Source organism: Pleurodeles waltl, chromosome 2_1 (genome assembly GCF_031143425.1).
Source record: "Pleurodeles waltl isolate 20211129_DDA chromosome 2_1, aPleWal1.hap1.20221129, whole genome shotgun sequence".
Classification (NCBI taxonomy): Eukaryota; Metazoa; Chordata; class Amphibia; order Caudata; family Salamandridae; genus Pleurodeles; species Pleurodeles waltl.
The window spans coordinates 461,878,778-461,901,596 of NC_090438.1; the positions used below are offsets into that span (position 1 = coordinate 461,878,778).

At 42.8% G+C, this 22,819-nt stretch overlaps 1 protein-coding gene across 2 annotated transcripts in view; it reads right to left on the reverse strand.

Moving 5' to 3' along the window:
* The window catches only part of BTK (Bruton tyrosine kinase), a 448,809-nt gene that overhangs the window by 32,192 nt on the left and 393,798 nt on the right, over window positions 1–22,819 (reverse strand). For both annotated transcript variants that reach the window (XM_069213457.1, XM_069213465.1), the window contains exons 15-16: window positions 16,971–17,187; window positions 7,579–7,643 (exon numbers count right to left, since the gene is read on the reverse strand). In XM_069213457.1, the coding sequence (XP_069069558.1) occupies window positions 7,579–7,643; window positions 16,971–17,187 (282 nt within the window). The remainder of the gene's footprint in view (window positions 1–7,578; window positions 7,644–16,970; window positions 17,188–22,819) is intronic.

Here is a 22,819-nt window from a genome sequence, read left to right on the forward strand (position 1 = left end):
GCAGGGTGCTGTGAAAGGTAGGGCATGTACTTTTATGTTTTACATGTCCTAGTAGTGACAAACAGCCTATTTCGTTTTTCACTACTGTGACGGCTGCTCCTCTCATACGTTGGCATTGGGAATTCCCTTATATATTTTTAAGAGGTAATTTCTGATCTGAAAGGAGTAGTGTGGGCATGTTTGGTATGTTTGGAATGGTAGTGAAAAATCCTGCTTACTTGTGTAGTTGGATTTTACATTATTATTTTAGAAAGTGGCCATTTCTCTGTGCTTATAACTGTATGTGGCTTTGCAGTCTGACTCCCATCCACGTCTAGGGAAGAGTGATAGCTATACATTGTGCATACTTTCCAGACAGCCACAACAAAGGAGGGACTGGGTGTGAACGAAAAGGCATCATCCAATTGCGTACTGATAGTCATCCTGGACTGGAGAGGGGTAGGTCGTTCACACCTTACATCTCAATAGGCTGAGTCCTGCCCTCGCACAATTGCTCATTTACACCTCCTGATGTCTGGAGCCAGGGCTTGGTTGAAAAGGGTTGTGTTACACTTGAAAGGGTTCCTTTGAAGTCACCTCTTGAAAAAAGAAAGAAAGAAATAAATTTTAAGTACACTTTTGGGAACCGCGACTGAACCTGTGTCAGAAGGACTGCTGCGCCAAACAAAGGACTCATCTGGACTGCTCTTTTGCTGCTGCCTGCTATTTGCTGGGTGGACCGAAGAATTCACTTGATTGCTTTTCTGTTGTTGCTCTGCTGCCAGCTGCTCATTGACCCTGTCCTACCAAGGCCCTGGAGGGCTGCCACGAAAAACCACCCTCCCTACTAACCATTTTGTTATGCTGGCCTACTGCCTTCTTGCTGGGCTTAATGAAGGACTGCCACTTTGCCATTAGGGTTGGATGAGCTGGCCTGCTCACTGCTCTCCTGTTTCTGGGCCCCCAATATACTCTCCAAGGTGCTGTTTGACCTGCTCTCCCCCTTGTCTTTTTAAATGCCTTAGGGCTCGCAAGGATTTAATGCCTGCTTTACCTTCACTTAGGCACAGGCTTTGCTGTGTGCATTGGCACTCCACCCAGTTAGAACCAAGTACACAACTCTTTTAAAATGATAGCGCTGCCTGATCTCTGGCTAAGACTAAGGCACTCTAAGGTTGGCCCAATCAGCAGGAGCCCCAAGTAAAGGCTGTCTGCCACTGTTAACTGGAGGCTGTGGCCTCTTTCAGATGTGTGCGGCTGCAGGGAAGTCTTACCTTGCCCAAACCTCGACTCAGAGCCTTCACCGAGGGGAGAGGAGTCAAGTGCCAGCCTGTCGTCCTTGGCTGGCACCAGCTGGGAAAGTGTTGCGGGCCAAGTGCGCACATTGCCTGTAAACGCTGGACTCCACCTATCCACCAGAGAAATTAAGTTGCTGCAGCATCGTTGGATCCTGGACTCAGCTTTCTCGAATAAGGCCTTGTGCCCCATACCGGTGTGGGCCAATAGGAGTACCGATGCTTCTCCACTCTACTGCCTGAGAGGCACGCTTTTCAATGTGATTAGTCTGCTAACGTTACGGAGACACCATCTGCCAGCAGGAGGTGGCTGGGCTTCATTTCAGAACTTGCCTAAACTAACATATTATCCTAAATAGATGAGCAGAGGATTCCTGGCCCTGGTGCTGGAGCTCCCCCCTAACTATTACAGGCCACCCACCTGGATACTGGGGTGCTTTGTTCTGTATTTGCAGAGTGGGCCCTCAAGGGAGTCCCCGTCAGCCCTCAGAAAGTGAGTCTTGCTCCAGTTGGAAGTAACCCCAATTCTTGTAGTAGGCACGCAGAAGTTCCTGCGGCATACCTCGTATTGTTGCATTCAGCTCATGGGGGTTCTTAGTTACCGCATATTATGTTGTATAAGTGCAGGTGTGCTGTACCCACGTGTTCCCTACTTGTGTAGGTGTTTCTACCCTATATGGCTATGGGGTTATTATGACAATACCTGGGATTTAGGTGTGTTGCTTCTAAACCAGGGTACAGTACTCACCCTAATGTGATGTATTTGTTCATAATTTCCATGCACGTATTATGACAAGGTTTAAATCAAAAACCAAATGCAGTAAGCCCAAAGGAAAAACGCATCAATCCCTAGTAGTTTCTAGATATTTAAATTGTACATAAATAACATATAATACAGTAGAATGTAGTGTGCACTACCAGCAAAGTTCCTACTGCACAAAGGAACCAAAGGGGTGAAGGAAAAAACACCCCAAATGTTGAAGAACAATAAAGTGGGTTGTGCACCACCAACAATTATAAAGACATATAAATAATAATAATAGTAATATTCCAAGAAAGTCATAGATTTTCATAGATTTCTTCCAGAAGGTTTATTTGATGCCACAGTAGAATAATGAAGAGCAACAAAACAGCAGCCAACGTGTTTCGCCCTATATACTTGGGCTTCTTCAGGGCTGCAAAAGTTAACAGATAGCCATAAGGCAAAAGTGAACTAACAGAATTATTTCTAACATCACAAGACCAAAACATATAAAGCGAAGACAACAATTACAAAGTATTATGTACAAAAACACCAATTACATCCAGTAAAAAGTTGTGTTTCAAAGAAAAAGGAAGGAAAATAATTTTTTCTAAACTATCATGCTAATTATGGGTCAATCTTGAGTTATACTTAGTAAGTGGAACCGACAAGGGAGAAGAATAAGAGAAAGTTTAATCTGATAAATCCAAAATGTGAGTTCAAAGAATTGCACAAGTCGCAGAACAGTGCACCATAGCAGCATGCCATAGCAGTTATACTGAGTAAAATAGTTACGCTGATCTGTAAACCAAGGTGCTGCCAACATTACCATAACACCGGATCAAGTGATCCGTCACCAAAAAGTGTGATTGACTAAAGCTCGAAAATGAAAACTCGAAAAGAGGGATAAACGAGTGAAATTGAACTGAAAATGTGCAAAAAAAATGATGAGAGAGAGTAAGTGCAGGAGGATGAATAAAGAGAAAAATAGTTCACTATGAAAAGACACATACCGAGTAGTAAATTCCAATATAAGGTCAAAAGTCGTTTTTGAAATAAGTGTAGGATGCCAATGAAGGTTCAAGGAACTGGGAATAAAAACAAAAAATGAATAAAGAAGGGCGATCCATATGTTGAAAAATCGGAAAATAAAAATAAAAAATAACTGAAAAAAGGGGAAGTTGAAAAGGTACAAAAGTAAAAAAATATATAAAAAAATATATAAAAAAATATATAAAAAATATATGTAATAGGGAGAGGGCCGTAATCCACAAGTGCTACTATGAATAGATTAATATCGCTTCAATATAAATAAAGTGCCATTATCCATGTTGATGTCTTTACAGAATGATAGTGAGATTGACATTGAAAACATTAGGACAGACTTAGGAATCATGGAGGATGTTAATATAACTAGTGGTCTCAGACCACGTTCCAAATTTATACCTACTGTTACACATAGTAATATTGATCTATTTGCGGACAAAGTATCATCTGACCTTTACAAATTTCTAGGTAATCCTTACACTAACTGGCGAAAAATTGACAATTTGTCTATTGGTGAACGGAAGGCTCTTATTAACCTTAGGACAGATCGATCAATTGTTATCCGAGAGGCTGATAAAGGTGGAAATGTAGTCATTATGAATACACATGACTACATGCAGGAAATTGATAGACAACTATCAGATACAACTTGTTACAAATGTCTCAACAGCAATCCTATTTTTGAACTGACTGAATATATTAATAATAAACTATGGGGATGGCACGAACAAGGCTTATTATCAGTTCATGAGTACAAATACCTAGTTGTTAAATATCCTAGATATCCCTGCATTTATATTCTTCCAAAAATTCCAAAAAGTAATGTTGGCAGCACCTTGGTTTACAGATCAGCGTAACTATTTTACTCAGTATAACTGCTATGGCATGCTGCTATGGTGCACTGTTCTGCGACTTGTGCAATTCTTTGAACTCACATTTTGGATTTATCAGATTAAACTTTCTCTTATTCTTCTCCCTTGTCGGTTCCACTTACTAAGTATAACTGAAGATTGACCAATAATTAGCATGATAGTTTAGAAAAAAATATTTTCCTTCCTTTTTCTTTGAAACACAACTTTTTACTGGATGTAATTGGTGTTTTTGTACATAATACTTTGTAATTGTTGTCTTCGCTTTATATGTTTTGGTCTTGTGATGTTAGAAATAATTCTGTTAGTTCACTTTTGCCTTATGGCTATCTATTATGACAAGGTTTGATTCATGTATCTTACTGTTGCATTTTCATGCCCTGAGTATTCACTCGTGTCACGGTTTATGTCATTGTCGATTATCCCATTACACAGAATAATGAGTACTACTTCAGTGATGGTATACTATGCACAGTATTTATGATGATGTTGTTTGGTGTTATGATATATATATAATATAGAAAGGTATTCTTATATAATCCTGTGTGGAGTTATTTTATTGTGTACTTTATTGTATCACTGTGTGAGTGTGTCGTGAAAACGCTTCTCACATCACTTACCAGCTACCAGGGGGTGAGCATGGGTTATCTTCGGTGTGTAACTTACTTGCCCTGTCTAGAGTGGAGGGTTCTGTCTAGCTTATGTGCATACCCTAGCCAACCAGAAACCCAATTTTCTAACAGTAATGTTTTTAACAGTGCTCATAAAAGTTACACCAAAGTTTGAAAAACTATTATTCTCCTAGAAGTGCTTTCTGAAGACTAACGAAATCTGAACATAAACTGTGTGTACTTCTGCAACTGAGGCCTAGATATTAGATTTCTTTTTACATGTGGTATCATCCTGTGTAGGAACAAAATCCATTCCCCTTGGTCAAGTACCACTTATAATTTGTATAGTCCTTCAATTCAATGTTGATTCATGACACAGTGGATTATTTGATTAATAAAATGAGTGAAAAGGCAGAGAAAGTTAAGAAGAGTCACCTTTTATCAACTTGACAAAGAATTACTAACACTTCTCAATTTCTTGTCTGACAGTGATTATCGTTCTCATTTTCCCCATTCAAAGGGTGTTCTGATATCACGTGCACCCATGCTTTCTGCCAATATGTGCCAAGCCATGGTTCATGTGGTGTGTCTAAGCTGTTACAGGACTTAGCTGTGCAGCTTTACATGTAGCAATAACTTACATGTGTTAGAGAAGGTTTGTACCTGGTTCTGAGTAATGTTTTTTCCAACTTTACGTTTAGTGTGTTCAAATCGTTGAGTACGGATTATTTTCTTTTGCAAGCTGTACTTTTCTAGGACAATAGGCTTTAAGAATGGATAGTTATTACAATGTGCTAAAGCTTTTAGGCAGGCATTTTGTTACTTGGAATTTCACAAATTACCATAGTAGCAAGGGTTTTGATGTTGCTGATTCACCTAAAGAACTCTGAGAATACAAGATATACTCTCCAGTAATTACAGATACGCTCTCTTAGGAGAGACAGTGTTTTGCTTTGCCAAACGTAATTTTGGATATAGTTGTATTGTTATGACTGTGCTACATGGTTGCCTTGAGCAAAGCTGATACTTAGTACAGTAGCCTTGAGTTGCGTATGGTGGCAAGCCAGTGATAATGGCTTAAAGCCTGATTGTTTATTATGAAAATTTATAATAAAACGGATAGGTCTTTTGTATTGTTTGTGAGAAGCATATAATAAAGTCTATAAATATTCAGGGGTGGATTGTTATTACTCTGTATTAAAGCCTACAGGTTTTTTGTTGCATGATATTTCCCAAATTACTTCAAAAGGGCTTTAGTGTAGGTTACCCTCACTGACAAACGAAGGAGATAGATGATTTGCGCTATGACAATACTTGGTAAACTCTGCTAGGAGACTATGGGGGTCATTACAACCCTAGCGGTCCAAGACTGCCAGGGCTGTTGTGACGGAAGCACTGCCAACAGGCTGGCGGTGCTTCCAAGGTCATTACGACCGTGGCGGAAGCGCCACGGTCGCACCACCGGGGCCGGCGGTTTCCTGCCACATTTGCCCCAGCGAGGCATAGCAGACAGTGAAAAGCACGACGGGTGCAACTGCACCCGTCACACTGCCGCAACACCGCCTGCTCCATTTGGAGCCGGCTCCTGTGTTGCGGCCCAGTGGGGATCTCAAAATGACCGCAGCGGGAGTGCGCCGCATTGGCGGCCGCCCGGCGGTCGGATCTTGGCGGGCGGAAGGTCATAACGAGGGCCTTAGTATTTTGCTGTGCCAGCTGTACTTCTGTAAATATTTGCAACTGTATAACTGTATGCCTTGTAGGCAGCTTACACTGAGTACAGTAGACCTGAGTTAGTTATTATGATAATCCAATGAAAACAGCCTGGCAGTTCAAGCTGGACGTTTCCTGTGGGAGCAGACTCAAGACTAATTTGCACGAAGCAGGATCCAAGCTGAAGTGGCACTGTGTGCAAATAAATAATGAACTAGGACACACTCCAAGTAATTACCAGTGGCTGAGATTAATTCAAACACTGCATTATTCACATTTTTGTATACTTCAGTGTGACGTCCTAGTTGGGATGAGAATGCTAAGACGAGGGTTCTGTGCACCTTGTGAAACAAGTTATACCCAGTTGATGGGCCCTACTAGTGACTAAACAGGTCCTAGCTTGCTTGTGTTCCGATTCAGGGAGGACCAAGCCTTGCAGTCTGGGATGGACTGTTCCCACTGACTGAGTTGCATATGGCTGGGTCCAAACTGAGGTGGCATAGTGCGCAAAGTAACAACAGACTGGAATGCGTGTTTGAGTAATTACCAGTGATTGAAATTAATTCAAGCATTCCATCCATCACTTTTTTGTATACTGCAGTGTGATGCCCTAGGTGGTACGGAAATGCCCAGACATGGGTCCTGTGCACGCTGTGCCACTAGAACCAACCTATGCCTGGCAGATGAGCTCTAAAAAAGGGTGGAGCCGGTCCTGGGTTGCTTGAGTTCTTTCGCAGGGTAGACTTGGCCTGGCACTTTGGCTTGGCACGTTGGAGCAGGGTCGAAGCTGGTTTGCATATGAGTGGGTCCAAACTGAGATGGCATGCTCTGCAAAATAAGCACTGCCTAGAATACAGCCCTTAGTAATAACAAGTGGCTAAGATTAATTCAAGCATTTCACCCATCATGATTTTGTATACATTAGTATTTCACCATTTTTAGACAGCAGCATGTTTTATTTTTTCTACGTGTGTTCTTTTAATTTATCTTGCATATTTTGTTGAATTTGTGTGTGTTTTATTGGGGTTGTGTCAAAGAGTGAATGCAAGAAAATTCAGTGGATGGATGGATGAATGGACGCATCAGTGCAAGGATGGGTGACAGAATGCATGCATGATGACTTATTGAGTGCCTAAACTCACCACACAAAACACTTTTATTAATATGGCAGACCTATTGGTATTTCCAATGCTTATGTGCTTGCTTTCCTACCTTCACAACACCATAACATAGAAGAAATATGGAATGCGGGGTATTACAAAAACTCTTTTTAATTGAATCAATCAATATATTGCCAGTTTATCAATACATGAAAACAATCTCACCTGGAAAGCCCAAAATCTGCAACCTTCACAGTCCCGTTTTCATTTACTAAGCAGTTTCGGGCAGCCTGTGAATAGACCAAAATGGGAAACAGACAACAACCATCACACAAAACAGGTTAAAATCAAGGTACACCACACAGGCTAAATAGGAGCCTGTTAACAGACAGGAGTATGTTCTGCTGTTTAATGTTTATGAGTAGTCTTGAGTTTTCCATCTCATTTCGAACTTATAACCATGTGACATGCCGGACTGTGTATTTCTATCAATATAATGCATAGATCCATAGCTCATTCAGTGTCAGTAGTATATTTGAAATAATTGATTGCATTGTAAAAGATAACATGGCTAATATTGTTTATAAATACATAAACTTTACAGTTGCATTACATTTGCGTAGTTATGACATCACATCCAGGGGTAAACATACTTATTCCGCACTCTTGGTCCTTAAACTCCATAGCAGCCCCTCATAAAGCCTCACACAAGTAACACATGAAAGGCAACAAAGTGAAGAGTTTTTGCATCTAAAACATTATGGGCCTGATTCTAACTTTGGAGGACGGTGTTAAACCGTCCCAAAAGTGGCGGATATACCACCTACCGTATTACGAGTCCATTATATCCTATGGAACTCGTAATACGGTAGGTGGTATATCCGCCACTTTTGGGACAGTTTAACACCGTCCTCCAAAGTTAGAATCAGGCCCTATGTGGCTTTACTGTAATGGTGATTGGCTGGACTAAATTCCAAACAAAACGAAAACAGTAAATCGTATTCCTCCCTAGGCACAATTACATGATATGCCAGCTCATTGCTATTTTATAAGTATATTCAGTCTAGAACAACCTTAAACACTTAATTTGACATTTCATGGTACTCAGAGTAACTTCTCATCAAACACACAAAAAATCACTGGAGGAATGTTTGCAGTAAGTCGAACTATTGGCAATTGCATGGGATAGCATTTCAACCCATTTTTTTGCCCACCATGCCACCTCAGATTAGACCCAGTCTTCTGCAAATGAGTTTTGGTCTTGCTCCAATAGGAACATTACAGCCTGAACTGCCATGTCAGGTCCTCTCTGATCTGGAACACCAGTAGCCCAAGACTGGTTTGAGGCTCTTTTTTGGGTGTAGCTTGGTTACAGTGGCAGATTGAGCAAGTGACCCAAGTCTGGGCATACCCTTGCCATGAGTACTTTCTCAATACACGTCGTTTGCCATGAAAAATGTATATACAGGTATTAAACATTATAGAGCTTAAAATTTACTGCTGTCCCTCGTGTCACAAAAGTCAGATGGATGTGACAAGTTTAAGTTTCTGAAAGGGAAGAAAAACTAATGAAGAAAACTGCACTGATGAATTTTAAATGAGCAATTGCTTGCATTTCAGAGTTTGACTTGGTTGTCTTTTTAGTTAAATCACGTTAGAAGGATAAAAATGATGCTAACACGTAATTTAGACTCTAGACCAGTGGTTTTCAAACCTTTTCATACCGAAACATCCCCCCAGTAGGAAAAAACAATAATTGCCCCCCTCAGAATTTTTCACAATTATTCTAATAAGTTGGCAATGTCTTAAATATGTATAAACATTTTTAAACATTGAGATTAACTTCTGTTACCTTTTTAAAAATGCAATAAGTGTGTGTCTGCTAAATAAAAAACTGTTTTCTGCACAATTCTTTTGGCCAGAGTATGGTGCACTCCCTGGGATCACTTGAGACCCCCCTAGGGGACTGCCAGGGCCGTAGTGGAGGTCGGACTGCCGCCAAACCAGCCGTCCGGCCTCCACATTACGGCCGTAGCTGAGCCGCCAGGATCCTACTGCGGGCACGCCAGGTTGCCACTGGCCAGGCAGTGCTGGCGGTCTCAATACGCCAGGGCGTTGCTGCAAGCAGCGCTGCCCTCCAGATTACGAGTCCCCTTTCCGCCAGCCTTTGCATGGTGGTCCCACTGCCATGCAAAGGCTGGCAGAAAGGAAGTACCGGGGCCCCATGGGGGACCCTGCACTGCTCATGCACTCTGCATGGGCAGTGCAGAGGCCCCCATGACAAGCACGGTAATGCTTTTCACTGCCCGATTTATGGGTAGTGAAAAGTGCGACAGGTGCTGTCACACCCAACTTACCACAACATCACCGCCTGCTCGATTACAGGCCGGCATCAATGATGTGGTGTGTCCCTCTGGGCCGGCGGGAGGAAACCGTGTTTCCTCCTGCCGGCCCAGAAGGAACTCTTAATAGGTACAGCGGAGGGCTGGACGCATATGCGGTCATCCCAGCGCAGGACTTTAGGGGACGGCCTGTGCTGCCAGCCAAAGTCAAAATGAGGACCCAAATTTCTTGTGATTAGTGAAAGATTATTGAGTTTAAAAATATGTGCAAGTGACAAAAATGCACTTCTCCTTACACTTAATGAAATGCAATAACAAAGCTTTTTTGTCTGAAATGAAATGTTTTACTCATATTAATTAAATATTATTCATGATGGATTTATAAGTTTGCATATGGTATGTGTTTTACTAAAACATTATATAATTAAATGCATTTCCTATTTTTTGTTTACATTAGCATAAGTTAGGCCTACGGTGCTTGCATTACGCAGTCATGCAAATGTGCAAAAGTGGTTAATAATTCTTTTGATAACATTGTCTTCTTTCAGATCTCGTTCCCATGAGAAACAAAGTCCTTTTGTAATAGGTCCATTGTTTAAACATGGAAAGATTAATTAATTTGCCCTTGAGAAAAGGAACATTGAAGTAACATGGATTGAGATCGTATACATTTGTTTCAAACCTGCTTGGAGTCACACGGAAAGGAGGTGTTCCAATGACAGAACAGGGAAGAAATGTGACAGTTTCAATTTGGAGTCTTTCGATTACCCCTCATTGGTTGATGTCTATTCAATGTGACATGAACTGATGCCTTTGGTGAATCAAATTGATTAGTGAAATTTGAAATACTGATGGACATTCCAAGTTTATTCAGTCTGGAGGAATCCCAAGCAAACCTGTCCAGCTTGCAAAAGTTGTCCTGATGCTTACAGATGCCTTACTGATGAAGATTTCCTGAATACTGTACTCTTGGAGATGTATCTTCCTCTCTGTCATTTGCCCTTACCCTTGAAATGCCCTTTTTAGATTTAGTAATCTTTTTATTTGCTCCTTCAGAAGACTTGTAATTGACCTTCTGATGTGCTTATGCTTTCTCTTTTAACTTATCTTGTGCCTAATTTAGTTAGTGGCCTGCAGTCCGAGATTATCTTTTTCCAAGTTATTTGTGTCCTTTTTGTCCTTTTTGTATTCTGTCTGCATGTGTTCCTCCACTCAAATGTATTTCCCTGATCTGGTTAGCTGTAGGGTTGACTTCTGCCCAGCCAAAGATACTGACTCTGCTAAATTTGAATTGACTAATGGTTGTAAATTCTGAGCAGCGACTAATACCTGTGTCTCAGATATTCTTATTGATGTTATACCTTATACTTCTTGAAGGTTTCGTTTTATTAATGTTAATCCTCCTGAAATTATTCCAAAGCCTTGGGCACCACTTGGTGATTATGTTCCCTTATAACTTTGTTTTGCAACTGTCTTCATGACTTTGAGCTTGTAGTTGTAATAAATCTTCTAACTTTTTTTCCTGATTGGAGCTTTCCTTTTGTGGCCACATTGGTCATGGTGTCTAAATTGTTTGGGGTGTTGTTGACATTTTGAGGATGGTTCAACACACTACTTACTGGGTCCAAAGGTCAGTCTACCTCAGTGACCATTTGATTCCTGAAAAGGATGAAAAATGTGTCCACAAACATGAAGTGGATCTATAATCATTCTCTCTCCCTGTTTAATGAGTCAGGCTATTAGAGAAATGGTGACCCACCCTCTACTTCTTCTCAAAAAACTAATCTGAAATGTACTGATGAATAATAATTAACTGCTAGACTACATGAATTACTAATTGACTAGGATATTAGCCCTCAAGGGACATTTTAGGCTAGATGGGAAAAGGTACTGTGACCAGAATTTCTAAGTAGGACAATAGACATGAGGCAATGTGATACCCTCAAAAGGAGGCCACCAGTGTCCATGGAAATGATGCTGCAAACAAGATACTGGATCACTGGCATTAGACTCCACAGATCTTTAATGCTACAGACAATTGCAGATCCGCCTTATGCTGGGTAAGATGTTAGATTAGTGTTTCCATTGAAACTTTTCAAAACAAATGTTCAACTGAAATGAGTTCAGCATGGCATGTTTCATGTAGATAAGTACCACCTTAGCTAACGTAGGGGAATGCAAATCAAATGGCAATATTGGATGGAGATACTAAGGGAAATTGGAAAAGTCACAGACCTACAAATCCCACTGTTATATTGGTTTTTATATTAGGATGAAAGTTGGAAGTCAAATGGAGCAGTAGAAAAGGGACTACCTTGCTAGTTAATGTACTAGTGCTTTTAGCTAAGTAAACTCTTCAAGTTGCATTTTGAGACCCAGCTGAATCTTAATACCCAAGGTGGGAATTATAACTTATCTGGGGCATGGGGTCCACTCTTTGATTACTTTGCAGAAAAATGTAGAGAACTTATATCGCCTCAGACCTTCTGAGCACTGCAAATCTTAACTCTCTAGGGGGTCTGAGTAATTGTTTATGCTAGATGTTACATGAGGAGAGCTCACTGGATGAAGTGAGTGGTGAGAGGTCACTCTCTGGGGAGGAGAGGTTAGTGTTAGGCTAATGAACTGCTTTGTTTATTTGTAAAAGTAAAAAAAAATCAATTGAAACCCCAAATTGCCCTCTTTTATATGCTATATGAGTACACACATCTATACATATGCATATATAAGGCATTGGCCATGCGCCTTGTGGGGATGGCCATAGGGCTTGGCCTGTACCCATCTGTGGTCAGACAACTCCTCTGGGCAGCTAGCCCCTCCTACAGATAGCCAATCCACATTTTCCATTTTTTTTGTCTGTATGTTTTTTTGGGGACCAGTGGACCACACAGGGGTCTGTGATGCACACAGGAGGCCTTTCTAGGTCCTGTGGGAGTACCACAGGACCCGTGACATGAAAAAACAACTTTGCTTTTGATTTATCAAGTTTGCTCTCTCAAAATAAGCATGCATTGTAAAATATAATTAGGTTAATATTTTATGAATAAAGCAATGGACAACACTGAGATCCAGTAGATGTATGTGATTATCTGGCTGGAGCGTTTTCTTCATCATTATGAATTTACCTCACTTGCTACATAATTTACAACATAATTAGCATGATCTGCAGATTTCACCAAAAATGTTGATTCTAGGTCAAATAGGAGAAAATAATACTGCCAAAGAATAATATGTGATTTTTGCCTCATTGTTTAAATATCATTGCAGCATAATTTTGCCCTTCCTGACAAGTGATCCTGGTAGCCCTTGTCACTTAGGGTGATACATGAAATACATACAAGTTGATGGGAGGCTGCTTGCAATAACTGTAACCACTGGCAATCGCTCTGGGTAGCACTCCAACCCATCATTTATGTGCTCACCAGACCACCTCTATTTTGACCCAGCCCTGTGCAAATCAGTCCTGACCGTGTTTCTCATGGGAACAGTCTAGCATGACATTACACAAGGGAGAGCGGATGGGAGCAAGGGGAAAAAAACAAACCGTACTCGACTCTCACAAGAACACAATCACAAAAAAGGGGAGTACGGGGTTGTTTATAAAGTAGGGGGGTCAGTAGTGTACTAATTGTAACGCTAGACCACTCGTAGTCCTCAACTAGAGGTGAAAATTGGGTGGGCTGTGTAGTGATGTTCGGTCTGGGGGGAAGGAGAGGAGCTGGGGAAAAACAAGGAAAGGAAAGTTTCCTTTACGGACTAGGTGGTCTCACACACTATATAGGGGGTCATTACGACCCTGGCGGAACAAGTCCGCCAGGGCCGTGGGATGCGGTGGCACCGCCGACAGGCCGGCGGTGCCCCGCGGGGCATTCTGACCGCGGCGGCTCAGCCGCGGTCAGAGAAGGGAAACCGGCGGTCTCCCGCCGGTTTCCCGCTGCCCCAAAGGAATCCTCCAAGCCGGCGCAGCATGCTGCGCCGGCATGGGGATTCCGACTCCCCCTCCCGCCATCCAGTTCCTGGCGGTTCTCCCGCCGGGAACCGAATGGCGGGAGGGGGAGTCGCGGGGCCCCCGTAAGAGGGTCCCTAAAAGTATTTCAGTGTCTGCAAAGCAGACACTGAAATACGCAACGGGTGCAACTGCACCCGTCGCACCTTCCCACTCCGCCGGCTCTATTACGAGCCGGCGTCATCGTGGGAAGGGAGTTTTCCCCTGGGCTGGCGGGCGGTCTTGTGAAGACCGCCCGCCAGCCCAGGGGAAAACTTGGAATACCCTCCGCGGTCTTACGACCGCGGAGCGGTATTTCGGAGGGGGGAAGCCTGGCGGGCGGCCTCCGCCGCCCGCCAGGCTCGGAATGAGGGCCATAGTGTCATGCTTCATCATATGACCACCTAGCCCCACCCAGGTAGGACAGTGCCACCTGGGCGGACTCGACCTCACTGTTAAAAGAACAGGAGGGAGTGCGTAAATTAATCTTATTCCTGGAAATAGGGATCCAGCTATACTAGGGAAATAAAAACACCTACTCAGGTACCCGGGTAACTTTAATGGGGGTCCTGTGTGGTGTGGTTAAAAGGGGTGGGGAACCAGTGTGAGAGCAATGACTCACAAGGTCACCTGTCTAAAATGGGGTAGCCGACATGTTTCTGCCCTTATGGTGGAGCTATGGAAAGTCTCTGGGCATTCATCAGGGCATTGGATCCCTGTAGTGATTCCTACTTAAACACTGCGAAAATAATCACATAGGGAAGGGAGGGCCTACCTTAACCAAGAAAATATCTGGGGAGGACCCTCACAGTTGAGGCTACTAGCCTCTGGTATCCTGGAGAGGGAGCGTCCCCTTATAGTAAGACTTGCATCAAAGGTGGGCGCTCTCTGTGCGCCTATACCGACCTCTCGTTCAGGACCGCTTGGTCTAGCATGAACTGCTTTCAAGTTGTACACATGCTGGTAATGAAAAACTCTTAACATTATTTTTCACTAGTGGAAGGCCTACCTCTATTGCTCCCAGAAAGTGAGACAAAGGGGGAATAGGTGCTGCAGGATGGGCCATCTCTGACTTGATATGAGAGCATCTGTCACCTACCCCACTTGCACATCACATAGGCTCTGCCTCAGCACACTCACAAAGAGTTTTACACAAGTCTTTTGTGCACCCAGACAATCTGAGGTTAGGACAGGGAGGCAGTACTTTCCAAATACTTCTGGGGGTGGAAACCTCCAGAACCTTCTCCTACTTTAAAGATGGTGCCAGGTATTAATTTTGGACCCTCAGGCACACCACTTCAGTACACCTCTGGAAGACCCAGAAGGAATGCTGTGATGCTCTACAGCAAGAAGGACTGCTACTCTTCTGCCTTGTTATTCTGCTGCCCTGCTGCCCTGCTGCCCTGCTGCCTGCGTGAAACGGACTTAACCTGGATCTTGATCCCAGGACCACCAGAGTGACACCAAGAGCTAGTTTGGTGGCCTCCTGATCAGAGTCTCAGAGACAGAAAAGGCTCCAACCACTTTCCACCCAGCACCCGGATGCTGCCTGCTGGGAGTATTGCCCCTGAAATGGTGCCACTCCAGTCCTGGACACTTGGAAGTGGATATGAAGGTGCTTTACTAGCCCAGCTGTGGTCTCTTGAACAGAACCAACAAAGCGTGATGCATCTCCTCGCAGCTCCGCATTGGAAGTGCCGCTGCATGATACATTCCTGATGCAGGACCTTATGGGTCTAGATGCAGGACTTTGCATCTCAAGCCTCCATCAACTGCATCCTCGATGATGATAATGCAGGGCCATGCATCACTAGCCTCATCAGCAACTTCCTCGGAACCGCTGGTGCGTGACACATCCTTCATGCCAGATCTTGCATCACTGCCACAGCTCATTTGAACCACTGCTAAGTGATTCATCCTCGACGCAGGATCTTGCAATGCTTCGCAACCAGGATTTAAGGTATTTGTTCAGTGGGCCCAACTTTGTCCCTGTATCCAGCCCATTCTCCATTACAGTCGGCCTGATCTAGTGACTTTGTCCCGGGCCGGTGTGACCAAATAACCACAGTTGGCGCTTTGTGCTTCTAGGCACTATTTTCACTTAAATCTTGTCAGGAAATTGCATTTCTCTGGTTCTACGAATTGAGTTTTTGTTGCTTTGGTCTCAAATAATTTATTACGTTTTACTCTATTTGTCTAAATTGGTGTGAGATTTATCTTGTATTGTGTTTTCACTTTATTACTGTTTGTGTGCTGCATAATACTTTGCCCATTGCCCCTAAGTTAAGCCTGACTGCTTTTATGCCAAGCTACCAGAGGGTTAAGCACAGGTTAATTTGGGATTTGCTTGTGACTTCACCCTAACAAGAATTGTGGCTAAGCTTGAGTAGAGTTTCAACTCCCTCAACCAGTAACCCAATTTCCTACAAACTAACAACAGCAGAAATCTGGCACTGATGAAGACTACTTTGGGTGTGGATGTGCTCAGTGTGAGAGAGCAAAATGTAGTCACTCCAAGTGAAGTTAACCATTGGCTAAAGTAGGCTGATCGCCTGCTGCATGCTGTAGTGGGTGGAAGCAAAATGTGAATGACACATGAGACTAATGGATTAAGAGAGGTGGCTGAAAGTCCATTTAAGAAAGTATATATATATATATATATATTTTTTTTTTTGTAAAATCCAAATGATCAGACCTAAAAAGAAAAGCACCATAGAGTTCATGATATTGTGCTTGTTAGAATTTCAAAATGAATATAGCTTTCACATTCAGATTGCTTAAATTGTGGGCCAATGGGTAAAACGTAGACTTGTTAAGCCTTAATTAAGAGTGACTGTGGCAGCTCTTGTTACATCACATGTCGAAATTTGGACTATTGCGATGTTTCTGGTAAATTTCAGCAGGTCTAATCTGCTGATATTTATCGGAGGAAAATGGCATTCTAATATAGGAATATGCAAATGTTGATGTAGTAAGCACCTACTTCACAGGTCCTGCCCTATTTTTGAGAGCCCAAATCAGAATTGGCATGAAAACTAGCACCATATAAAAGCCAAACACAGCTTTGTATTTATACTCTACCATCTTCTATCACATGTGAGAATTGTGCATTTCTACGCAGAGGATTCTGCTACCATCCAAGAATGTAAACCATCAGTGATGTGGGTACAGAACAACCTTCATCTCTGTAGCAAGTTGCATTTTCTGACAGTTCATTGTTTCAACCATCTTTTCCCTTTTAGTGCATAGAATTTTATGTCTTTTATTGAGGTATTTTTTCTGGGTCTTACCAGGTCTCGATGAAGGAACTGCTGGGACTCCAAGTAGGTCATAGCTGCACAAACGTGTTTGCACATCTCCATAAGTTCACTGACAGGAATACGCCGGCGGCTGTCATGCAGGTAGTCTAGAAGGCATCCGTTAGACATGTACTCAGTTATGATAAAGATCGGCCTCTCTTTGGTACACACGCCATACAGCTGCACCAGGTTCTCATGGGAGAGGTTCCTAAAAACGGGAGGAGGAAGTAAATTGCCAATAATAATAAGAATGTAAAGATTCCACAAAACAAAGAATCCTTACTTGGTTCCATATAGAACATATAATGTTTGATTTTTCAATCACCTTATAGCCTGCGGTAGCGGGCTATACCTGTCATTAAAGACCCGCTCCAGCATTAAAGGCTCGAGCTGAAGGCAAGGGGCTTTAAAAAGGAAGAGGACCTTTAATGCTATATAGGGCTCTAAGGCTATTAGAACATTCCGCCAGTAAAGGGCGGAATGCTCTAATAAATAAAAGAAAGGCCTCAAGGAAATTGAGGGGATAAGAATCCCCTCAGGCTCCTTGAGGCCTTTGTTCACAGCAACTGCTGTGAACGACAACATTGGAATGTTGGAGTTCCGAGCTTCTACCAGCCATTAGAAGCCTGGAGCACTCCATTGTGTTCAATGGAGCTCCAAACATTCCAATGTTGTAATATCAGATATAACTAAACAGCCTTGGAACTTTGTATTCATCAAAGGGAACTCCCCATGCGTTATGTGCTAAAAGCTCTTAGGGCCTGATTTAGACCTTAGCAGAAGGGAATACTCCGTCAAAAATGTGATGGATATCCTGTGCACCATATTATGATCCCACTATGTCCTATGGGGATCCTAATATGGTGGGCAGGATATCCGTCTCATTTGCGACAGAGTGTTCCATCTGCCAAGTTCTAAATCAGGCCCTTAGTCTGGTACTGAATAAAATCCATGGAAACCATTAGCCTTGATGCACAAATTGTTGAACTCTGAAGGAGAACCACTGGCAACATCTAGGGTGAGGCATTCCTGTTCAAATTATGTACAACTAAAATAAATAAGACTAGTAGGAAAAAAGTGCAGACTTATACAGGAGCAAAGAGAGGGGCCCACCCAAAATAAATAATTTAAAGAAATGAGAGAAGGGATGCACTCTAATAATAAAACAAAAATATGGGTTAAGGGGGATGAGAACATAAGGGAGACAGCACCATAGATACTGAACACCAATCCAATACTGTCTCTATTTCCAGGCCGATACCTGCCTCACTGGCAGTTTATCTCACCTCCACTTCCCCCATGGAAGATGGTGAGGGAAGCTGAAAAAATTGGAGGCAAACTTGCAGGCAACACACCAGAGGAGTGTCATTGGTGTAGTGCATGTGGCGGTAGCCATCCTGTGGGAACTACTACTAGAACTTGGATGCCTCCATCCTAACGATACAGTTAATGAATCTCATGTCCCTAATGCAATGAACCTTTGATCATTCCTCCTGAAAGATACTGATCCAATTCTGGTTTATAATTAAATGTCAAAGGCTATATATTGCAAGAAAACGTAATTTCACTAACATGAAACGCTTGGTAATCCATACGGCTTTTAACATCTTCATCCTCTACTGATTAATGTCACCAGGAAGTTGGCATACCGGAATCTGCATTTGAAGTGAATTTTTGTAAAACAGGTATTTCCCAAGGACAGTAATAGCTCTATTTCTCCTAGATTGTTTACATGATGGATGACTCTAGGCTCAACAACTGCACTGTTGTCTTTCAATATTAATTCTGCCCCTATAATTCCTCCTGGTGTTGCACATTAAAGGTTGTCTATTTATGGTTACAATTCCCAAATCTCTAACAGGGTGAGTGCTTGTTATTCTGTTGATCCTGTTGTTATTTTTGTAAGCCTGCTTCACTTAAGTGCACAGATGGGCACAACATTTTTAAATTGGAACTTCACCAAATTAGAACCCGACCGGCATCCTAGAACAGAACTTATCAGCAGGATGGTTTCTACCTATTTTGGAAAACATTCCCTTTAAGTTTACTGATCTGGTTAAGGTTTTTGGCGATCGGTTTAGCGTGCGATCACTCTCTCCTTTCCTAAATAACTCAAACTGTAAGGCAAAGCCACAACTATTTACACTTACTTTTCATAGTTATACTATTGTTGAAGCAGATATGCTAATTAGAAATTATTAATGAGCGTTTACATGTTTTAATTAACAAGAAAGCTAAACGTAGAGAAAATAATGTGCACATTTGAAAATGTGCCCACGGGGAATGACAGCCACTTATACAAACTTGTACTAAAAAGATTAAAAATGTGTGGAATAATGAAAATGTATAATAATAATTTATTAATGTGTCATATTAAGATGTTGTTCAGTATTAGGGAAAGATGCGGAAGATGTTGTAACGCGAAGGGTTAATTAGCTTGAGCAGTGTAGATGAGTGTAATGCCTGTTGAAACCCCCTTCCAAACATCGTGGAAAAGTTTATGATATTATTTTCAAGCTTGTTTGTGTAGAAGACTCCGTCTCAACCTTGAGAACAAGAGTACAGGGAGAAGATGGAATCAAAACAAAGGCTGGAGAAGGGCAGAGCAGCCAAGTACTGATAACATAGCTAGAAAATGCCAGAATGAGATAGAATCCAAGCTTTGAGTTATTTAAGCACTGAACTGTGGGTGAGGGATTGGGAAGCTCGCAGATGGAATTGTGGAAGCTGCCATGGCCCAGCGCTGCCTCCCTGTTTGCTCGTGGTGCTTGAGGGGGAGAGAGGTCCAAGCAGGCGGTAGAGGGCTCCCCAGCATGTCGTGGATTAAGTTAAGTTTACACACAGGGATAAAATACCTTTGATTCTCTGCTCTATTATTATGGCTGATTATTCATGCCTGCACTGTGTTTATAACCTGAAGTATTCAGCTCGTTTATATTTTGCTTTCTAAACCTATTAGTGTGAACTGCTACAATAACTGAAACATGCATTTTGGTGTGCAGTAAATCAAAGCTGATCTGAAACATTCAGTTTGTTTATATTTTGCCTCCTGAACATCGTAGTGATAGCCTGCTGCAGTAATTGAAACATGCATTTTGGTGTGCAGTAAATCAAAGCTTATCTGAACTATTCAACTCATTTATATTCTGCTTCCTGAATATCGTAGTGCGATGCATTTTAGTATACAGTTAATCAAAACTCATATCTGTCAATGAATTCTTTGCTTATATATATAAATAGATGCTTTTCATTGCTATTCTTATTCTACTATTGTTAATGTGCTAAATGCCTACATTTTACCTGCAATTCTAGTAAAGCTAAATTGTATTTATATTTTGGCGTGTGGTCCTTCATTGAGCGTCCTTATTGACTTATACTGAACAGGTGTCAACCAGTCACCTGGATAAGATATTTGGTACCAGAAGTGGGGCATAAGTCAATATTGCCTCTTTGGGGACGTAAGAAAAGTGAGGCAGAGAGCGGAAGGCAGCATGGGGCAGGAGCCAGATCAATTCCCGGGTAGTTAGCAACTGACCCGTTCTCTGGTGTGGCAGGACTCCTGAACCGGTGGGCAGCACCAGTGGTATGGGAGGCATTAGATGAGAAAGTGACTCCTCTCTTAGTGGAAGATGCGGTTGAGAGTGTGAAGCTAAGAGGGGCGAAGCTGGAGCTGAAAGCAGCAGGGCAAGTGGGATGGCTTTTCCTGTCTGCGCTCCGTACGGTATACAGGAATACATTAACACAAGATGCAGAGATAATAAAACTGCGGGATGAGGTTGCAGCCTTGCAGGAAAGGCAGTTACTTATGAAAGAGACCATAGAAAGTGCAGTGACTCGGGGTGATCAAATGGAGGCAAGGTGCACCGCATTAGCAGTACGAGTAGCAAAACAGAAGAGTAGGCAGAAGCCTAAAATGCCCTCAACTGTGCAAGTGAGGGCACTGATACGCAAACAGAAGAGTAGGCAGAAGCCTAAAATACCCTTAACTGTGCAAGTGAGGGCATTGGTACGCAAAGAAAATTGGGATCCACGTACTTGGCAGGATGAGGTGGAAGTACGTGTAACAGAACTAGGTGGAGTTGAAAGTGGAGAAGGATGTGTAGGTGAAATTGAAGGTGAAAAGGGAGCGAATGGCGGGCAAATACAGAATTCTTGTTTGGTAAGAGATTATACGCAGAGTGAGTTGTTGCAGAGAACCCGTATGTTTAGGCAGATGCCTGCAGAGCCTTTGTTTAAATGGTTGGTGAGGTTGTGGGACACTGGAGCAAAAGATGCATTACAGAATCCTTTTACATTAGGTCCCATCACAGAAGGAGACCCGTTTGAGCTGGAAATGATAGTACAGGATGATGTAGATGATGTAGTGATGTGGAGCCTATGGCAGAGGCAGGAAAAAATGAGGGTGCCACAAGATTGGGCCTTAGTAGCAATAGAACGCATAACTGATGATCGGCCGGTCACTTTAAAAACATGGGTCCCCTTTCTAGGTTGGACAAGAGATGGAGGGGTTGGCAATAAAGTAGGCAGAGCGCAGGAGTTTGCCATCGTGAAGTGGAAATGGTATCTGCAGCAGAGGGCAAAACCAGGACCAGCAGGAGTGTCGAAGTTACAAGAAGATAAACTAGGGGCAGTGGACTTGCAGGCAATGGCCCCTGCACTAGAGCCCTCTGAAATGGAATCCTCACCATTTAAGACAGCCCCGCCTTTTGATGAACTCACCGAAGAAGAACGGCAAGATGCATGGTTCACAGATGGTACCGCCCGGTACTATCAAGGAAAAAGACAAAGGCAAACAGTCGCATTCCAGCCTGCTACAGAAACGATGTTGCTGCGAGAAAGGAATAATGAATCAAGCCAGCTTGCAGAACGGCAGGGGGTAGCAGCAGTGATCGAACAAGCCCCCATCAGAGAGAAAACATTTGTGTACACTGACAGTTGGGCCACTTACCAAGGACTAGCAAGATGGGCCCGACTTGGCGTAAGGATGGATGGAAAATTAAAGGCACCCCCATTTTGGGAGGCGAACAGCTATGGGAAGAGATGTGGGACATGTGGATGCCCATTTCCCATTGGACACCTCACTTGAATCTCTATACACAGTAGATCAGATGGCCAAAACGCGAACGGTGGTCATCAAGGAGGAAGCTGAAGCCGCTTTAGCAAACAGGACCCATGCAACATCCGGACATCCAGGATAGAATGGCACTTATGCATGGGCACAGCTACGACAAATTCCAGCCACTAAAGTGCAAAAAGCAGTAAAGGAGTACCCCACATACAAACGGATTAGACAAATGCCCTTGCAAAAGAATCCTAGTGGCCATATCAGAAGAAGAACTGCAGCTACTACAGTGTGGCAATTGGACTATATCGGGCCGCTACCAAAGGAAGGAGGAAAAAGCTACGTATTGACCATGGTGGACACCTACTCTGGCCTTATGTTGGGTATGCCCTGTAAGTCTGCAGACCAAAAGTCGTGGGGCCCCCCAACAGGGGCTAAACTACCTGATAAAACATTATGGGGAACATGATGAGATCCAAACAGATAGGGGCACACACTTTTCAGGGAAAACAATGCAGGGCTGGGCACAGGAACAGGGAATTCGGTGAATTGTGCACCTTAGTTATTATCCACAAGCTGTAGGCATGATTCAGAGATTTAACAGATTGTTGAAAGAACAGCTAAAAAAGTTATCAGCACATGATAGACTTGCACAAGTGATTTGTGAACAAGCGTACACCCCTCACATTGAAGAAAGATCTGCCCCCCCGATAACACCCAGAGAGGTGAGGGAGGATTTGGAAACACAGGAAGAAAAGTATGGGTGAACCATCCAGGA